The sequence below is a fragment of the Spea bombifrons genome, chromosome 1 (genome assembly GCF_027358695.1).
Source record: "Spea bombifrons isolate aSpeBom1 chromosome 1, aSpeBom1.2.pri, whole genome shotgun sequence".
NCBI lineage: Eukaryota > Metazoa > Chordata > Amphibia > Anura > Pelobatidae > Spea > Spea bombifrons.
The window spans coordinates 107,755,639-107,775,611 of NC_071087.1; the positions used below are offsets into that span (position 1 = coordinate 107,755,639).

The window sequence follows — 19,973 nt, forward strand, 5'->3', positions numbered from 1 at the left end:
GTACCCATTTGTTCTTATGTTTGGATTTTATTTTCTGGTACCTGCCTCTTTTATCATCTCTACTCCTTCATTACTTGGGTTGCCTAGCAACAGCATGCACATCAGATATGAAGCAATTGAGGTGATAAAACAAACAAGTACCTTCCCTGCTTTGTTGGTGGAGTTAAATATTGGGATGAGAATTATTTCATTATGTTGTATATTGATTATAACTATGTGTCATTTCATGGGCAACCTTCAACATCACCTCATCATTCATTATATACTGTGTCTCACTGTAAGTTAGGATCTAAAATTACCACTTAATATGAGACCTTGTTGATAACAACATATCAGCAGTCTTCATATCTGAAGACCGAAACTAGGTTCCAGTGTAGTGACAGAATTGGAGCAAAAACCATCCAATTCTGAGTATAATTCAGTGTATAACACACCTTCACACAGTCGTAGATTGGCTTCTTATAGCTTGGGGGAATAGTGCATAATTTTATTCAAATGCATCAGTTGTAATAAATACATGGGAAAATATAGATTTTTTTCTGCTATATCACCTTGAAAATATGTACATACCCACGCATATATTCATGGAATATGTTGTGTAATATGTACCTTGTATTTCCATGTATCTATATATCCCAAGTGCCCATATCCCTCTGGCTTTTTTTCCTCTCCTGATATCCCATACCAAGAATGTTTGGTTGGCATGCATGTCACAGTGTTCTGCAGCTCAAACGTTATTATATTATCTAAGGGAATTACATTATTCTTCTTCACTGGAATGCCTTGTGCATACTAACATGCAATCTTACTCTAACAACCACACACACGCAAACAACATACAGAAAACACAAAAACTCATCAGAGCTTTGTTTTTGTTTGTTTCATTGGGTTTTCCTTCTCGTTTACTGAGATTTTTGCAAATTGACGAAATTGGCAAATTTTGTTAAAATTGAAATGCACATCTTGTAGTGGAAATGTCTAAAATCCTAGGTTACTGAATACGCTCCATTGTTACATGGTCTGTGGAAAGACATGAGTATCTTTAGGAGAACTCTTTTGCAGAAGGGCATTGGGGAGTAACATTTTATTATAATTTTATACTTTCAAAAATGTATGAATTTCTTCTCTCAACATGTTTACAACAGGTTGGTAATTATTCAGGAATTGCAGGAATATAAAAAGAATCAAGCATGTGTCCTGTGAGAAGATATTCTAAAGGGTGTGACAATGAGAAAGAACAAACAAACCTGTGAATAAAACACTGCATAATAACAAAAAAATGAGTTAATATACTTTCTAAGTAGCTTCAAGGTAACTATTGTAGACAGTATACCAACTTATTCACAAAATGCAGTGAAGTGTATAGGCCAATATGAAGTGAATTAAGAGTTAATAAACATAATGCAAACAAAGATTACAGAAATCACTGATGATAATTGGCTATTCTACAAAATGAGAAGTAGTTTGTGAAGTATCAGTAGCGATGGGGAAACCAAAAGCCAATGGTTAGTTAGCCCAAATAAAAATGGCATCGTCATGCCTAAAGGACAGTCAGGGCTTCCATGGGGCAGGAGGGGCAGCTGCCCCAGTCACTACAAGGTGAGGGGCACTTTTGAGCTGAATGGTGGCAATGCCCATGCCCTTCCTTGCACTCCCTTCCTCTGAAAGTGATATTACATAAGAACACGGTTCTACCCATAACCTTACCCAAAATGCCTAGTGAAAGCTAAGGGTAGTCTGTTCCTACTCAAGCATGTTAATAGAGGCTGTAGAGTATTATGCGATTTCCGGGTGGTATTATTTGTATGTCTGGTGCTTTTAAATACCCATTTTTTAAATAATAATAATAACATCTAGTATTTATGTGGCACTCAGAGCACTATTTTTAGCACGCACTAAACCGAATCGGCAGCTGAATAATAGATGTTTTTATTACCCAATGAATGGTAATCATTTATCAGTCTCAAAAGAACAAAGGGCCAAGTTGATCCTGATGGGATTTGAATCTGTGCTGCTGAGGTTTTAACAGTCTCTGTGGTCAGGGCATTTACCAACTGAGCCATCTTACCAGGAAACATGCTCTTTTTAGTGACTTCTGGGGTTCCTAGAATTATACCCATATGTTCTTGTGTATTAACCCTCCGAGTAAACTATTATATATAGTTTATTATTGTGACCCTCTTTATAGTAGTCCTCCCTTGAAGATAAAAATAAAAACAATCTATTCTGGGTGTGCAGTGGGAAGGGTGGTTTGGGGTGGCAGAAGAAGAGAAGAAAAAGGTTGGAAAGAGGAGAAAGAGACAAAAGATAAAGAGGAACTGGGTGGTAAGAGGAGATGCAAAGGGAGAAACAGCAAGTTGGACAGAAAAAAGAAAGGCATAAGGGAGAGAGAGAGAGGAGGGTGAGAGAGAAAAAAGTGAGAGGGTGTTATACTCAGGGTGTCAAAGCCGAACCCTGAAGCGGAGATTCATGTATACCAAGAGAAGAAAGGCACCCTTAAAGGGGGAGAAGAAAGAAAAAAGAGAGCAAAGAGCCTGACACAGTTGCTGTAACTCCGAAGAGTAGATTTTGCTTTCCGCAAACAAAGATCGGCAAAGATCGACATTGTTAATTTTAGATTATCCTACACTGATTCCCATCCATTATTCTGCAACACACCTTTTATATACACAAGCGTCATTGATGAATGGGAGTTGGGCCTCGATCTGTGGCACAGTACAAACATTTTGTTTTATTTGGTCTGTTTGTTCTGTATATACATGACAAGCGCAGAAGAATAAGTTCACATACACCTGACCAGACAGACTTCTTTTTGATACAAGAACAAACATATTCATGTATTCACATGCTTTCTGATTATTTTGCTGTACAGTGCCGCTGTAATCTAGCTCTACTACCTGCAATGGACCTTACTCACTAAGCCTCCGGTTAAAGTCAAGAGGCTCATTTGAAAGATACATATAGATATTCCAGTGCAATAGAGGTCCTTTAATACACAGGTCAAGGTGATTTCAAAGGCAATTTAATTATTCATGTGCTTCCAATCTGATTGCTTTTTTGTTTTTCAGATGTTGTCCCAGGACTACAGTTAATTGTGTGAGCTAATAATAGGGCAAACACTACGGTATATTCACTAAACAGGGAGTATCACAAAGGTTTAACGTGTCATCCACCTTAGTTGGTTTTACATTATGAAGGGTCAACCCCAGCGAGCTTCTCCTGCCCCTACATTATGTATAATTAATGTATGGAGATTTTTTTCCAGGTACATTTACCATTGCAAGAACTGGAAACTGGGTGCCAACCAAAGTTCTGCCTGGTGGTTAGACTTTTTTCCCCGAACGACAACTCAATTCTGGCTTTCGTTTGACTGTGAGCATCACCAGGCCTGACTAAGCTTGGCTTCAGGCAACAGCTGCTTTCATTGAAAGTGATGCCACATGGCGGACTGACATAAATACCATGGACAGTAGCCATGACAATTTGGTTATGAATGTTGGCCACTAAGAGTAAGAAGCAACGGCATGTGTCTTTTATTAATGTCCTCGGCGATGTAACTGTGTAAAATATGACATTCATCATGTTAATAACTGTGATTTCTACTCATATATAGGATTTACAGACATATATACATATATAAAGGGATTTGTTGGAGGGATTGGCAAGTAACTTGCGTGATACTGTTATTTATATCTTTCCAGTGAATTACTTCTTATTTTTAGTTGTTCTATGGAGTGCCTTTACAGTTATTTATTGTCACACAAGACATTTTATGACCGCGGGCCAAAAATAAATATGGTCCGTAATCTATCCTCTTCTGACAAAGACAATTACTGTGTAATTTTATGTTTCTGTCAGAACCTTTTTTTTTTTTTGGAATTAAGAAAATGCTGACATGTTGTACTTGAAGGTTATATTGTGGCAATTTTTTTTTTATTAAAAAAAATCTGTTGACCAATTTGAAGAAATATTGTGGAGGAACTAAGGCAACTGGTTTAGCATTAGAAAAAACAGTCTTATTTTTGATTATAACGTATGCCATACCACTTCCCTCATTCTTGCATCTCAAGATTGCCATTTGCCAGACCACTGATCATGAGTATGATGCTCAACAAACTGCCTAGTTTGCGTCTCAATCATTTGATATTTTTCAGAGGAGAAAAAGCTGAGCTTGCAGAATTCCCTCTCAACAATCAATGTTTTTAATGAGAAAATTGCCAGGTTGTTTTTTAACCATAGTGCTAAAGCTCACAGTCTCTGCAGTGGAGTTTCCAGCTACTCCATACAGAATCCCAAGTGGGTCCGAATGACCCGTCATATATTATTTACTGAGTTTCGAAATTGATGGTACGTTTAAAGTAATTCCTGATGCTAAACCTTATTTTGTGTTCCAAAGAGTGGTAAATGATATTTTCCCTTGGGTTCTGAATTACATCGCTGATCAGAAATATGACAACCTCATCGTAATAATTTTCCTTGAAGATTAATCAGTCCATTATTCTAGGAAAAAATACCTGCATTAATTCCCCTAACAGATTCTTTGTGTAGGTGAGGGTGAATTATTTTACTACTCAAATTTCATCGACAGATGACTTCAAAACAGGAAGATTGAATTAACTGCGGACAGTGCTTTTTGTGCAGACAACTTACATCCCGAATTAAACACTATCATACGTCGAAACATAGAATTTGATGGCAGATAAGGACCATACAGCCCATCTAGTCTGCCGTTTTTACTGATGTATAGACTCACATCTTATTCAGCTCTTGGTCTTGTCTTACATGCAGGGTAGCCATATGCCTATCCCATGCATACTTAAATGCCCTCTCTATATTTGCCTCCACTACTTTTGCTGGGACCTGTTCCACTTATCTACTGCCCTCTTATTAAAGTAAAATATCATTATATTAGATCTACATACCTGGGAACTTCTCGGCTCCAGCTACCCGGAGCCTTCCCTTGTGGGACGCGGCCAGGACTGCGCACTAACGTCAGCGGGCGGTACCCGGTGACGTTGGTGGGCAGTCCAGCTGACGTTGGTGGGAGTTCCCCCTTACGTCAGGGGCGTTCCTGCTGACGGCAGCGAGAAATGCCCCCGTTTCAAGGAACAAATGTGTGGGGAGCGGGGCGTGTCAAGACCCCGCTCCTACGACCCGGAGGATTTGGGTCTTGACATGGAGGACCGGAGGAGCAGCGATCACCTGGCAATCTCCGGGTCAAACCCGGAGAATTCCCAGGTATGTAGATCTAAACCTATATTATGACCACTCGTTCTAACATTTCTTCTCCTTTGAAATAAACTTCCCTACCTTACTTTTTTTTAAATCCCTTTATGTATTTAAATGTATTTTTATTATTTTATTATTTTTATTGATTTTCTATTTTCTTAAAATGTTTGGTGGATATGAGTGTATTAGCTCTAAAGGTTTATTAGCTCTAAAATGCACAATAACGTATAGCAACAGCAAAGATGTGTTTATAAATCAAATATTGTAAATAAAATACACTATTTTCTTAAATGCCTTACTCAAATAGTTTTTCATAGGCTGGGAATCACATAAAAAGTCCTGGTAAAGTTTTCAAAATTAATAAAACCTAGGCTAGTTCAGACTTCTGTAAATACACCTGTTTTATCCCTAATATGCTCTTCCTGGATTCCTTAATAAATAGATATTGTTTAAGTATGCTTTCTAATTCTAAATTAGCTTGGCATTCTATAGTTTTATTATCAGACCTGGCTAATAATCGAGAGTAGTACTTAAGTATCATCTGATGAGCTACTTGTAGATATTTTGGTAAATGATGGAAATATAAACTCCAACCATAGAAAAAAGGAATAAAAACCCAATGTTTTGCCTTTTCTGTGCATGTGCTGCTGAGTAGACTAAATTAGATTAAATTAAATTTAAAACTGCTTTGGTGCAGTAAATGTATACAAAAGTCATTTTGTAGATATTATATTTTTAGGACTAAGTGTATCTGGCTCTGTTTCTGCAATATGATCCGTGTTGGAATAATTTTTATAAAGCAGCTGATGGATACTGACTCAACAAAGATGTTGCATATTTTTTTTCCCGAATGCCCTTTTGAACCTTATCTCACACTTAATCTTAGCAAAAAAGATTGTGACCCAATCACAATCAGCATTCCTGGGCACTCACTGGGTTTGAACCTTTTCTCAGGGCTTTTGTCCCAATCTCAGGATGAAGTGGCATATTCTAGAGGAGACTCTCTCTTATTCTACGCTGCTGTGGTCATATCTAAGACTTCCGATTGGGGCTTTTGCTAACTGTATGTTATGGCTGATTTCCTTTGTTGAATGCAGGTCACTCAGTTAAGTTTATCTTTAAATAATGACAAGTCAAAGTATCCATGAGAACGGTATTAGAGCTTTGCGGTGAGTCACTACTCTTCAGTATGGGCAATTAAAGTTCCTAAGTATGGGAATCGGGCTGCTGAGCCAAGACCCTTGTTGACTCAGACATACTTGCCTTGGGAATTCAGATGTTTTGGTGCTCCATTGACTGTTATGGAGAATTAGCACTTTTCACTTTGCCCCAGAATCACTTTTTTTTTTATACACACAACTCCCACTGTGTTAATATTTAGTGACCAAGTGACTACTCCAATTCTACTTAGTCCATTTGAAGACCTTCATACGCTTATTTGCATCAGCTTTTATTGCAATACCTTTCCTATGTTTATACACTTGTTGTGGTAACAAGACTTGATGTAAATCGTAATTTTTTTATCCCAAGGGTCAGTGCTTTGTGTTATTATTGGCAAAAAGAGAGCTATTTAATATATTTAGTTCTCCTAATCCCTACACTACAAGGCACAGTTCTGCCGATCATTGTCTACACATACATTATGTCTACATAATATATACTTGATGTTATTCTTTGGTAGTACCGTTTTGTTGACTAAAAACTGCTTCAAGAGTTTTAATCAACAGTAGTTCTTTAAAGTCATTTACCCGTATTTCTGTTCACTGTAGTTTTGTGTACCTTAGATAATTTTCCTAAAGTCCATGAGTCTGAAGCTTATGCAGTTACATGAATTCAGAACATAAATGCCAACAAATAATTCCAGGATGTCTAAAGAGATTCCCCATAAGAATAAATGTAACAATGGATTGGGATCTATTCACTAAAGGGAGAGTTGATACATAACACAGCTCAGCCCTTCTTGCTTGAGAAACTAGTCATCATCGTGAATAGTGACGTGAGGGAGTTGAAGCCATAACTCTCTCGCAATCCCGCACTTTACTGAATGAAATCATTTGTGTTAAGAACAATGAATTATTATCCAATAAGCAAACATACTTATATTGTTTTCTATAAACAATTTGCATTGTAGAGATATGCCTTACCATCCAGATATGTGCAGTATAATGTTTCCACAACAAGGCCTCCAGTTTTGGAAGCAACATATTTATAGTTATGTGGCTGATGTACGGTAATTGCAGCTTGGAAAACCAAAGCAAAGGAAAAACTGATGTGTGGCCATTTAATTTAGTGTTCACAAGGAGAGACTTGAATGTTCCTTATGAAATAGGAGCCTGGGTAGCCTAGTATCGGCCTTTGGGTGTGGGAAAGAACCCGAACAATAGTGGAATCTTCTTAAGGAAGCAAGTGTGCATCTTTCACTGAAGGAAAGGTCTTGTCTGAGGTTTGGTACTGAGCCCGTGAGCGGAGAAGTAAAGATCTTGTAGCTTCTGCTTTGAAAGTATATCATGGATATCATTAAATAGATAGGCTTTTGGCCAAAAGTACACAGATATAACATTTTCAGTGTGAATCTTAATCTCTGAAGTTTGGATGTCAATTTAGGATAGCGTTCTTTGATGCTTTTCCAAGTAGCATTTTTCTGGTTTGGCAAAATTTCAAAAGAGGCAAGGCTAATCTAAAGTGTCTTTCTTCCAAACTGGGTGCCATGATCCCAGTTCAACACATATGTGGAGTAAATTAAAAATAACCCAGCACTACCTCACAACGAGGGCCTCTAAACCTACCCATATTGTTGACACACACATTACCATCTCACCTCCTCTCCGTGGATCTCTACCTGATACTATGTCATTCCCCTCAAATGTTGGGAACTACTCATGCTTTTTGTTATCTTTGCTACATATCCTCAATTTATATATATATTTTCACTTATATTTATTCCACGACATTCATGTTGTGATGGCTCTGTACCCCTTCAGGTGAATTTGTTTGTAATTTGAGATTTACCATGGATCTGAAGGTGCATTATTTGTAACTCTTTCTTTCTGTATCCTTGACGTGAAGAACAAAAGAAAACACAAAAAAGAAAAAACTTGAAATAAAAAGAAGTTTAAAAAAAAAAACACAAAACCCCAGCACATAGGAAAAAGGGTGCAGAAGATATTTCTGAAATGTCATTTTATACAGTTCGGATTTATTCTAAAGGTTTTCCAGGAACGAAGAAGGCCAACATAAAGAGACTATGAAGGAAGCTGCATACTAATGAGAATTAAAAAAATATATATTTTGTCTAGCCACATGGAAACACACACGAATAAAGAAGGTAGTGTATGTGTTATTTGGCAGTGACACCAATTCTAGCAAACCTGATGATCTTCTTACAGCAGCCTCACATATGAAAAGATACTGGTGTATTCAGAGTTATAGCTAGAGTGTGGACTCCAACGCCCGTCATAGCACCCATAAAGTAACTCAATGGCAAGTCTCACAATGTGTGGGCAGTACAGGAGGTGGCAAGCAAACCGTCCAGACGATCAGGACATAAGACACACTAATTCAGATGTTGAATGCAATTGTGTCTTTACCGTAATATCAACTAGCAACTGCAAGAAGCATACATTGTTATCATTGGACTTCCTACTAATTACGTTTTTGTACAGGGCCACTTATAGTGTAGCATTAGCGGATAGCACTCTAGTAGTTGTCGAGCTTCCACCCTTGTAATTGCCACTGTGACCAGCCACATATATTATACTATGCCATTTTTCTATATTTGAATAGATAATTCCTTTTATGCCATTAGTAATTTTTTTTTTTTTTTTTTTTTAGAAAAAAAAAAGTGGTAATGCATTCCATTGCCAAACTCTAGGTTAAACAGTAATCCACTGCTCATTACAATATTTCAATCTTTAAGAATATTATTATTTCTAAACTGTTGTAACATACTTCAACTAAAAGACCTATGTAATCATGGAAGACTCGTTTTCCTTTCTATTCTTGAAATGATTAAGTTATTTAGTACTGATGCACATTGTTTAGGTTTGAACAGGTACACTGAAAGTTGCTACCTTCTTTAATGTATATATATATATAATTATATATATATATATAATTATTTTTCAATGAGCACCTTTGTTTTCAGGAAAATGTACATTTACCAAACATTTCGATAAAAAAAACTCCAAATAAAATATGCAACAGAGATGAAAGAAAACATTTATTGAATCAATGTCAATACTTCTCTGTAATATCTACAAGCCAACACTGAACTGACTTCATTCAAGAATGAACACAATGTACAAAAAGTATGCTTTGTTATAAAAATATGTAAATTATTTTTTCCTCTTGATCAAAGAATCTGAAAATATTGATAAATCTGCTGTTCAGACAGATTGGTATTAGGATGATAAAAGCATTGCAAATGAGACTGGCACACTTTGATAATATATATATATAAATTTCTCATACAACGTGTTTAATGTCATCATACAATACTGGATCCTGTGTGGCTGCTGTAAAATTCAGGGTGCTTTAACTGTGGGATTGCGGCATTTATTTGGCTTACACCTTTTAACCCCTTTTTAAAGTCAACACCAACTCTTTGTACTCCACTCCCCAAAGAATTAAGGAATAACTTTGCCCAGCCAAATAGGTATAGCAGGTTCTTAGAAAATCCCTTCTTTTAGCACTGTACAAAATCCATAGTCTATGTAATTTTTCCACCACGTCATTTGATAATCTGATACAGTATACAGGGTTGGGGTTGTTACCATGAGATTCTTAGTTTTACACAGTACTTTTGGCTTCATGCTCCTAGAGAGGCATTACATCAGTCCTATACTATATTCTATGTGTTCACTACTGTGCTGAAAATAGGATAGAAGGCATTCTGACTTTAATGAATGAGACTTCTGTGTCTGCGACTCTGGCATGCCATGAAAACAGAATTAATAACATACACATCCGGAGAACAGTGCAATATTAAGATCATACTTTTCATAACATACAATGCTTTGGAACCTGAGCAAAAAGACTTTATACAACTATTGTAAAAAATATAAACTAAAAAAACAAAATATAATCACCCTGTCCCTCTAGTCAGTTTGCAGATTTCAATTCAACCTGGTATGTTTTTGATTCTGGAGGCTTCCGCTTCACACATGTACAGATTCAGTGAGCAGAACCCAGAGACTACTAATCTGTAAAATACATTGCAGGCAGTCTGACATGCGTAGCAACAGCTTAAATTTGGGGGAAATTAAAAAAGGTTAAAAAGCAGCCACTATTAATTAAGTCCTATTTCTTTTAACAGACAAAAGCACCAACACAACACGTTATAGGTTACTACACTGGTTTACAATCTCGAGGTCAGATCTTTCAAATAAATATATTGAACATTTACAACAGAATTCCTTATAAATGGAAGTATTGTTTTATTATTATCCTTTATTATTATCTTCAGTTTGGGTAGGATTAAAATGCCATCAGTCTTTTTCTTCGCTATTTCTTCCAAAAGACTGGTGCATACTGGTGCTGCGAGACAACATTTTGGCAGACACCAGTCTTAAGCAACAAACAGGTTTGTGTTTCTTGGCCCCAATGGCCCACTGTACAAAGAAACAACACATAGCATGCAAGTCATCTACTTCACTGACAGTCCGAATTTCAATTAGCATTGTGCTTGTAGGTCCCGGACCTTACTAAAATCATATCTGCAATGACATAGAAAGTATTAAGAGCTAAAAAAAAAAAAAAAAAGTAAAAAAAAAAAGAAAATGAACCAAATGTAAATAAATGGGTTGGCCTGCAAAAAGAGATAATTCTAAAATCCATTCAACTTGGGGATGATAAGACGTTTTGGCATGGACCAGTGCCACACACTGAGGTGAAGAGGCTTGGTATGATCTTGCTGTGTCCTCAACACAGGGCAGCATCTTTTTCCAGCTGTCTTCACAAAGGGTGAACGACGGACCATCTTGCACGGGATGAAGAACACAGAAAGCAGTCACCAATGCAAAAATGAGGGCGGTGAAGAACAATGGGGAGGCAAAAGGTATAAATCATCCAGGTGACTCTATGGGGGGAAAAAAGAAAATATATATACATCACTTTATTCAAACATCATTCTCCTAGCATACGCGATTGGTCTTAACCAACAGAAACATATTCCCATTAATAATATGGCCTCTTGTCCACCGCATAGATAAAAATATGGATGATTCCCACCAAATAGGATGGGCAGCTATTTGCCCAGAAGTTGGATGAGTGTTTAGTAGAGAAGAGTTTACGTTATCCAATCATTCTATAGCCAGTAGGGTGCAGGTGTGGAGTCCTGTCATGCAATATACATTGTTATAATGTGATCTCCCAAACTTGCTTCCTCATACCTGATTTGTGAGAGAGAGATTACAGAGAGAGAGAGAGAGAGAGAGAGAGAGAGAGAGAGAGACAGAATGTATGGAAGTCGTAATTTCCAATTTAGAAATTTCTAATTCTAATTTGTAAAGGTGTACCAGATTCAGACAGTTGCATTTTATTTGGTGCCACAAAATCCATCTCTCCTCTACTAGCTCATATGAGACAGACTTCCGAGGCCTTGGGGGTCTGCTAAGTGTGAAGGTGTTGGCTTATTCCTAGTCAGAGAAGTCATCACAGCACATTGGGAGCCTGTCCCATGCAGGATCTACAAATAACTTACCCCGAGTAATATCTCTCTGTATTCTCATCTGCTCCCCCAAATGCCTCCCTGTACCTCCATCCCTCCAATTCCACATGTATATTCTTCATAAATGTGTATGCAACCTTTAAACCACGGGTCTCTATTTATAAATAGTAAGTAAAAGTAGGGTAGTAAAGCAATCCGATACAGCGCTGAAAACTAGGCAGAACTTGACCTCACTTACCAAATAACCTGGTTACGACCCAGGATAAGGATCTAACATTTTTACAGTGCTTAACCTTGTCAGATATTAAATATCTTCTGCAGTTGCCGAAAGGTCTGGTTCTAACAAGACCCATATTTACTAGAATGCAACAAGAGTTGCTCCCAGCTGGTTACTGATTTGACAGCAATCAGTTTTAAGCTTATTACCGATTCTAGTATAGTGAAAACTGGTAAGTATGGTGAAGTCATTATAGCAACCAATATTCCAGATTTACCACTTTCTACCAGAACCGCTCTTTATACATAATCCCTATACTGACATTATTAATGTTAATGTTACAAAACTCTCATTTATAACTCACAAGGAACATTAATATACCAGCAAGTGGAGCAGAAGTCAGCTTTCTACAGCAACAGTTCCCCTTGTAAGAATCATTCCAAGCAGGATATGGGAACCTAGTGTTATCGCTAGTATGCAATAGTATAGTGATATTACGCCAAAAATATATTTTGATAGGGGTAATATACAATCACATTAGGAAATCAATTTCTACGGGACAGCGCTCTGGAATAACCATCAAAAAGGGTATATGGCTTATACAGAATTATTTTATTACAAATAACAGTTTGTATGCATTGTTCTCTGGAACACCGTTCCACGTAGGCATTTGGTATTAAAATATTTCACTATCTCAAAAAGTCCCCTGTGTGCCCGAGATGAAAGCTGATAAACATATGCATTATTGATGCAATAAGACTATAATTGGATGTTTTTAGAACCACAGTATTTAACTGTACCCTCTGAAAAGCAATAACAGGAAACCCAACTCACTTTAGAGTATTACAACAGGACATGGGCTACGAGTAATCACCCAAGTCAACTTGTTTTGTCTACAAAACACTACAGGATACGCAAAGAGGCCAGTGCGTCTTTTCTAAATTGCATTTAAACATAAAATAAAATTTAAGCTCCAAGTATTATTGAAGGTTATCTACCCAAAAATAGTACATATATTTTAAAGATGTCTGCAGTACAGAAGCTACCCCTTAAGGACAATGGGTTGTTCTTAAACCCATTAAAAACAATGCATTGTGGGCCCGTACATGTACAGTCTTTGTCATGAAGGGGTTAAATGTACACTGCACAATTTACTTACAAGATGGAAAAGGATGCTATAAATATACACCCCGGAAAGAATTTTAAGTATTCATCAAAAATATTGAATTTCTATTTTATTACACCCGTCTCTTTTGATCAGACAATTCCCGTATTGGCTGTTCTAGGGCGACGCATGCCACCCCATTTATATCCCTATGAGCATCAAAACAAAGGATCTTCTTTACATACAAAATGTCGAACCCACAGTGTAACTAATATAAAGGTGCCGTCTTTTCTGCTGGTTGTAAAAGTAGACATGGTTCTACAGTATAGTTAGTAGAGCAGATTTCGTCCCTACTACAACTGGATGAGTTAGATGCCTAGAGCCGAACCAGAACACTTCCTCTGCTCCTTATTCTTCAAGCAATGACAGCACCAGACACAAGGAAGAGGCCACAGTGAAATATTAAATTGGCCATCTCACCGCGTAGTTTGAACGGAGTGTTGGTGTACAGCAGTTCTTTTATGATTGGCATAATACTCACGGAAAATGTAGTCCTAACGTTATCCTGCCTTTGTGTCCACAAGTTGCATTTGAACATTTGCCGACATATTTCCACCATAGCCTCCCTTGGACTGCATTTGGTTTTGGATAGAACTCACCTATAAACAAGAAACGTAATTTGAACCGTGTTTCTCAAAACAGCAAAGGTAAAGCATTGTATGTCTACAAGACAAAAGCCTGGTAAACAGTGGGACGGGCAAGTGGAGAAGTAATAAATGGCGATGGTCCAAGGTATATACGCCTGAGTCTTGTCTTTTTGCATTGCCTAAACACATCTAAGGCAACCAGAAAAGATACAAACATATATGGGGTTTATTCACTAAACTGCGTCTTTGCAGAGAAGACATTTTTATTCAGTGTGTTGTAAAGGGCCAACCCCGATAAGTTTTCACTCCCCTCAACCCACTTGCAGTTTAGAGCTTATTCTATACATAATATCGACAAACAGAAACTCTGATACACAAGCCTGAATTTCTAAAAAAATAAAATAAAATGACAGTGGTAGAACACCCCCATCATTGTGTAGGGCTTTTGCTTGTTCTTTCATGTCCCATGCTCGCTAACATCTGGTGCATGCTGAAGAGCACCAAATCTCGGCCTTGGCTGCAGTGAAAGGAAAGGAACTGGGCTGTCAGCCTGGTGTCACCCTGCTTAAAATCAGCAGTGAATATATTCTAGGGGACAGAACAAGACCTACCTTGACGGCTGACAGACACCGTCTGTATCTGTATAGACTAAGGACAATATTATAAATTCATATGTATGTGTGCCTCAACTTCCGTCCATGCAGAAGAGCTGGCGGTGTCTGTTGTGGCATTGTGGTGGCAGCATGCAGAGGTGGTTTATGGGAGAGCCAAGAAAAAGATGGAATATCGAAGGAGGTCTGCTAGGGAGAGTACCCAGAGCTTTCTCTAGCTAATCTCAGCACCAACAAATATTGTACATGCATAATATAAGCTGTCTTTCATTGTGGACACAAAGGCTATGGAGAAAATAATAAAAAAAAAATGCCTTAATATGGATTTTTTGCACACCGCTCTGGTTCTGGTTACAATGAGCATCCTTCCATCAAGCAGCCTTGTATCTGGATTGGTTTTATAGACTATGCTGACCTTTTTAAATGGTCTCACTAGACATTCCACCAGCAGAATTTCTAAATATATCCCTAATTGTTCACAGATACTTTTTACTTGCTTTTAGAGATAACGCTTATCATACTGCACATGCTTGTGGTCTCTCTGGATAGAAGAGGCAAAGGCAGCCAATACCTAAGGTAAAATCAATTCTACTATCAAATCTGCATTTATACATTAGCCTGGAGACTATGGAGAATACTATATGCCTTTCAGGCACAGAAAGGTTCAAACACAGTTTGGCGGGAACTAAATGTTTCTGTAACACTTTGGGGGAAGTTTACTGAACTATGTAGATGTTGGAAAGTGAAGATGTATATGTTATTCTACAGAGGACTATTTTATGAGAATGCAACAGTATACCGTTAGAGCCACTATAGGCTAAATAAGTTTTCTGTAGTACCCTTAACCTTTACCAGCCAAAAATGCAATAGTTGTCTGTCGTCAAATAGTAGATGGAGTACTTGAGGGGCCACAGTTGACTACACTCAGCTTTGGGATATACCTTCATATATTGCCACACTGCTTTGCGTAAGGACTAGGCTTAAAAAACCTTCAAAAAGACTGTGGGTACCAGGACCACAAACAGGCCTATTTATGGTGGTATGGACATAGGCATATTCTGGCAGTTCCAATAGGGTGGCAGCCCCTCTGCCACATATCCTATTGGACGATCAGGCTCCCTGGCGCCCATTAACCCCATGGAGGACGGAGCATAGCGTAGGTGGCAGAGTCCTCCACAGTGAACTTACTCTGTGCCATGAATCCTTAAAACTCAAGGTGTGGGATAAGACATCTGGCTAGGACAGCATGCAGCTCAGGTACATCACTGGGTATGGATGGTTATGAGGCTTCAAAATATTACTATTTATAGCAAAAATGCAGCAAATTTACAAAGTTTACATGCTTTAGGACAAATCTCTTTTTTAATATTCTAATAAGTAGCATTAAAACTGGGAAATTTCTGCTTGCCCACTGCCTACATGTGCATGAGTCCTAAGTACATGGCACACGCAAAACGAGTAAGGCCATGCTTGTCACAGATACTCACTGAATTCATTCCGCTAAACAGGTCCCCAGATCCTACGTGTGCCGTGTGAACAAAGTTCGTCGGCTCTCCGATCATACTTCTGTCGATCCGCCGTCGCCTTTTCTGAAAAAAAGAAATGAAACAAAACACGGATATTTAAAAGCAAGTCTTTTAAAATGAGTGGTTCATGTGAAACTGGCCTTTCATTCATTCTCTCTTTTTTTATCCTAATCCCTTATTGGAATAGTTAGACTTGCAATAGTCGGATTCCCTGTTATTTTCCATACCACGTGGACTATTAAAGCAGGCTATATGCACAGAGAAAGGCCAGAAGGCTCTCTGACCGTGAAACTCAGCAGTATGAAAAAATGCGACAGCTTTAGAAAAGCTCAATAATACACAATGTTTATTCACCAGACAGGCGGCTTAGTCTTTGTGTAACAAGGAAACAAAAAAAGGAATAAGGATGTCCTGCTTCTAAAGATTAAATAAACCAGCCAGGGTCATACAGAAGTTGCAACTTCTGCAGTGTTCAAGATAATTTATGTTGGCTGGAAGTCTCTTATTATAGGGATTAACAATATATACCGTAATATATTTCTGGACAGTAAGTGCAATTTTTTTTTCACTAAAGCTACAATCATTCTTCACCCATAGTTAGCACTTTTTTTTTTCTTTATTATAAAACAAGCATTACTGAGTGATGCATGGATGGGCCTAGGTTTCATTCTGATTTATAGAGGAGGTGTAAGCGTGAAAAAAATGCAGAAAATGTAATCTGCTCCAGTGTATAAATAGTTTCATGTCCAAATAAAAAAAAAAAAAAAGAACACAACGATGCAGTAAAAAGTATGTATGAATGTATGTATGTATGTATATATATTTTATATAATATTTGTCAGGTTTTAAAAATATCACCCTTATATTTCTGGGTGTCAAAGTTTTTAGTGCCTTGTTCCACCTCACATGGATTTACTCTGCCATAAGATCACAAACAGAGGCTCAGGCCTACCAAATACGCAGTGTGTCTCAGTGTATGTGCTCCATTATGTCATGTAGCTCTCATTCCTTCACGGCCACTGTTTAATAGTCACGAGCATTGCACTCTTTAAAGTTGGAAACAAACCCGGCAACAATGTAATCTCTAACAGACAGCATTCTGGCCAACAGAATGTATTGAGAGATTCCTTACGTCGCAGTTGGAAAGAGACAAACTGTTAAGGAACATACATTTACATCATTTCATTGCGGTGGCAGATAACACATCTAGTATAACTTTTCTGTACTTTAGACCCTGTTTTGGGATTTGGCCTAGTCTTGCCTTCAGAGCGCGTTTATGCCTGTCTTGTGCATATTTCAACCACCTCTGCTTGAAATTCTATGTATCCACCATCCTCCCAGGGCCACATTATGAGGATAAAATATAACCGTGCTGGCAGGGAGAATCGACTTCCAGCAACTCACAGCATTTCCCTGCTATTTTATCCTCATTACAAAGATCACTCCGATGGGTTTACTACAGATTTCAACCAAGTCATTGAAAGCAGTCATATAATCAGGGGAGGGCCAACAGCGTCTGTCCTAGCAGGCAGGTACAGCAGAGTGCACCCTCAGGCCCATGCCCCCCCAATAATACATACACATTATCACACACACACACATTCCCTCTAATAACAGTTACACTAAAACATACTCACTCCTCACATGCCTCTAGCCTTTCTCTATAGCTGCTTGCACACTGTCCCATTACATGACCTCAATGCACCCTTGCCAGTGGTTTGAATAATAATTATAAAAAATCTTTTGTTAGGAGGAACAGCCCCTCTATGGACCCTACCCTATTCCCTTTACCCTTCATTCCTCCCGGATGTCCTTTTCTAGGAGCTCACAATGTTTGCTAGGCATCACAATGTTCTATAGCCATAAAAGTCACAATCACGTGATAAGATACATAAAACACATTTTTGTTCTTCTAACTACCTTTAGTGGCACAAATTGCCATTAACAGGTCAGAAAGTCTCATAGTCAGGCCCCCTCTATGGTCGCCAGAAAGTCTCATAGTCAGCCCCCCTCTACGATCGTTTCAAATGTATGCCATTATATTTACCTCACTAGATAATACATATCACATGTGACTGACCACTGATGTACAAAATGTGGCCAATTTTGGGAGCAAAATACAAATCTGAATAAGCTTTCCAGATATTAATAAAAGTGAAAAACATTCTTCATAGGAAATCATTTGGAGCCAAGACTATCACAATCTCTGTGTGCAAGCCTGGAGAACTGTTATTTTAATTTGTCTTCCAGCACAAATGTGATGACATCACCTCCGTGTCCAAGTGGAAATCGGTTATTATGTTGGGTGTCACACGTGTGGTCAGCTCTCTGGTGTCAGGCATGTGACTCAAACCTTACGAAAACACGTTATGTGGCAAATGGCAAAATTGGCCTCATTAGACCGACGGATGCAAACCAGCTGTGCTGCGTAATCTTACACAGTAGTACATTAGCATGCTAGTGACATCACATACAGATCATACATAACAATAATGGTACTCGAAACAGCAATTTTGTTTAATCTGTGAATTTATAAACCCCAGGGGCACAATGAGATGATTATTATTCTGGTTTAGGTATTTCACAGCATGCAAAGAGGTTAAGCGCAGAACTGAAGAAAGGTGTGTCTTATGTTGTATTGCCCCAATAAACATCAGGGGTAATATATGAAAATAACATGATCGGGGAAGAAATAAAAATTGGCTCCTAAGTTTTTTTGGCTGGTTTCTAGATTCAAACCAAATTTGTTGGCCGTTGCCTTAAAAACAGTCCCCAAAAAATAAATTGGACTCGACAAGGAAACAGAATTAGAAACATTGGGCAAATTCCTGCTTCTTAAGATTTGCACAGACTCGTTATTAATTCTCATAGGGCTCTCACAATTCATTTTAATGCCAATATGTCACTTTATCAAGCAGATTTTCTGCAGCAGATTTTCATTAAATTAATGAATAAGTAGTTTGCGGAGCGTTGTGGCTCTCCAAACATCAAAATTAAGACTTCCCCTACATCAACCAGCTAAAATGCAATTGTAAAAATGTAATTTCATTTTTAATGTATAATTAAAATGTTAACATTTATGCTGCATTTAAAGACGGAAATTGCAATTACTTATAGTTCATACCTTTACATTGTAAGCTCGTTTGAGCAGGGCTCTCCTCACCTGTTGTCTCAAAGTCAATTTGTTATGTTACATACTACTTGTTATGTCATGTCTACCCATTGTACAGCGCTACAGAATTTGATGGCGCTATATAAAACAAATAATAATAGGTGTTTACACCTTTTTTCACCTACTGCTGACCAGCAAGTGGTGTTTTACAATATGCATGATATACAAACTCATGGAAGGAAATTAGTATTTCAGTTTCCCTGTGCCGCTCGGCAATACCTGAAAATTATGTCTGTTCTAGAAAACATGGCTAAGTCTGGATTAATAGGAGAATAATCATGCAATAAATTTACAAAAACATTGCAAGTTGTAAGGAAGCCATTTGGTGAATCCACTACGGACTTCACTTAATAGTGCAAGTCATAGGAAGTTTGGAATACCAGCGAAAACACAACTCAGACCACAAGCTTTGTGCTACAGATTTAGCAAAAAATAAACTTACTCTGTGTTCCAAAAAAAGAATCATCAGAACGTTCTACAAATCCATCAAAATTATGTGACATCTAAAGCTAGGATGTCCACTCAAATGGTGAGTAAAGCTTTGCAACAGATGGTTTTGCAGAGGACTGCTAATCAACCAGCTAATATTAACCCCTTAAGGACAATGGGCGGTCCCTAAACCCATTGAAAACAATGCATTCTGAGCCCGTACATGTATGGGCTTTGTCATTGAGGGGTTAAAATGTTCCCTCAGCAATAACTTTTCACATTTTGGTGGCCTTTGCATATCCATCGCTTCTTTTGTTTTCAAGTGGTTCCTGAGCAAAGTTGCACAAATCTACCAACTCATGCATGCTAG

At 37.9% G+C, this 19,973-nt stretch overlaps 1 protein-coding gene across 1 annotated transcript in view; it reads right to left on the reverse strand.

Annotated features, from left to right (window-relative positions):
* Positions 1-9,424: 9,424 nt before the first annotated feature.
* The window catches only part of CDC42SE2 (CDC42 small effector 2), a 40,493-nt gene continuing 29,944 nt past the window's right edge, over positions 9,425-19,973 (reverse strand). The window contains exons 3-5 of the mRNA XM_053467855.1: positions 15,964-16,065; positions 13,760-13,877; positions 9,425-11,305 (exon numbers count right to left, since the gene is read on the reverse strand). Of these exons, the coding sequence (XP_053323830.1) occupies positions 13,779-13,877; positions 15,964-16,065 (201 nt within the window). The 3' untranslated portion in view covers positions 9,425-11,305; positions 13,760-13,778. The remainder of the gene's footprint in view (positions 11,306-13,759; positions 13,878-15,963; positions 16,066-19,973) is intronic.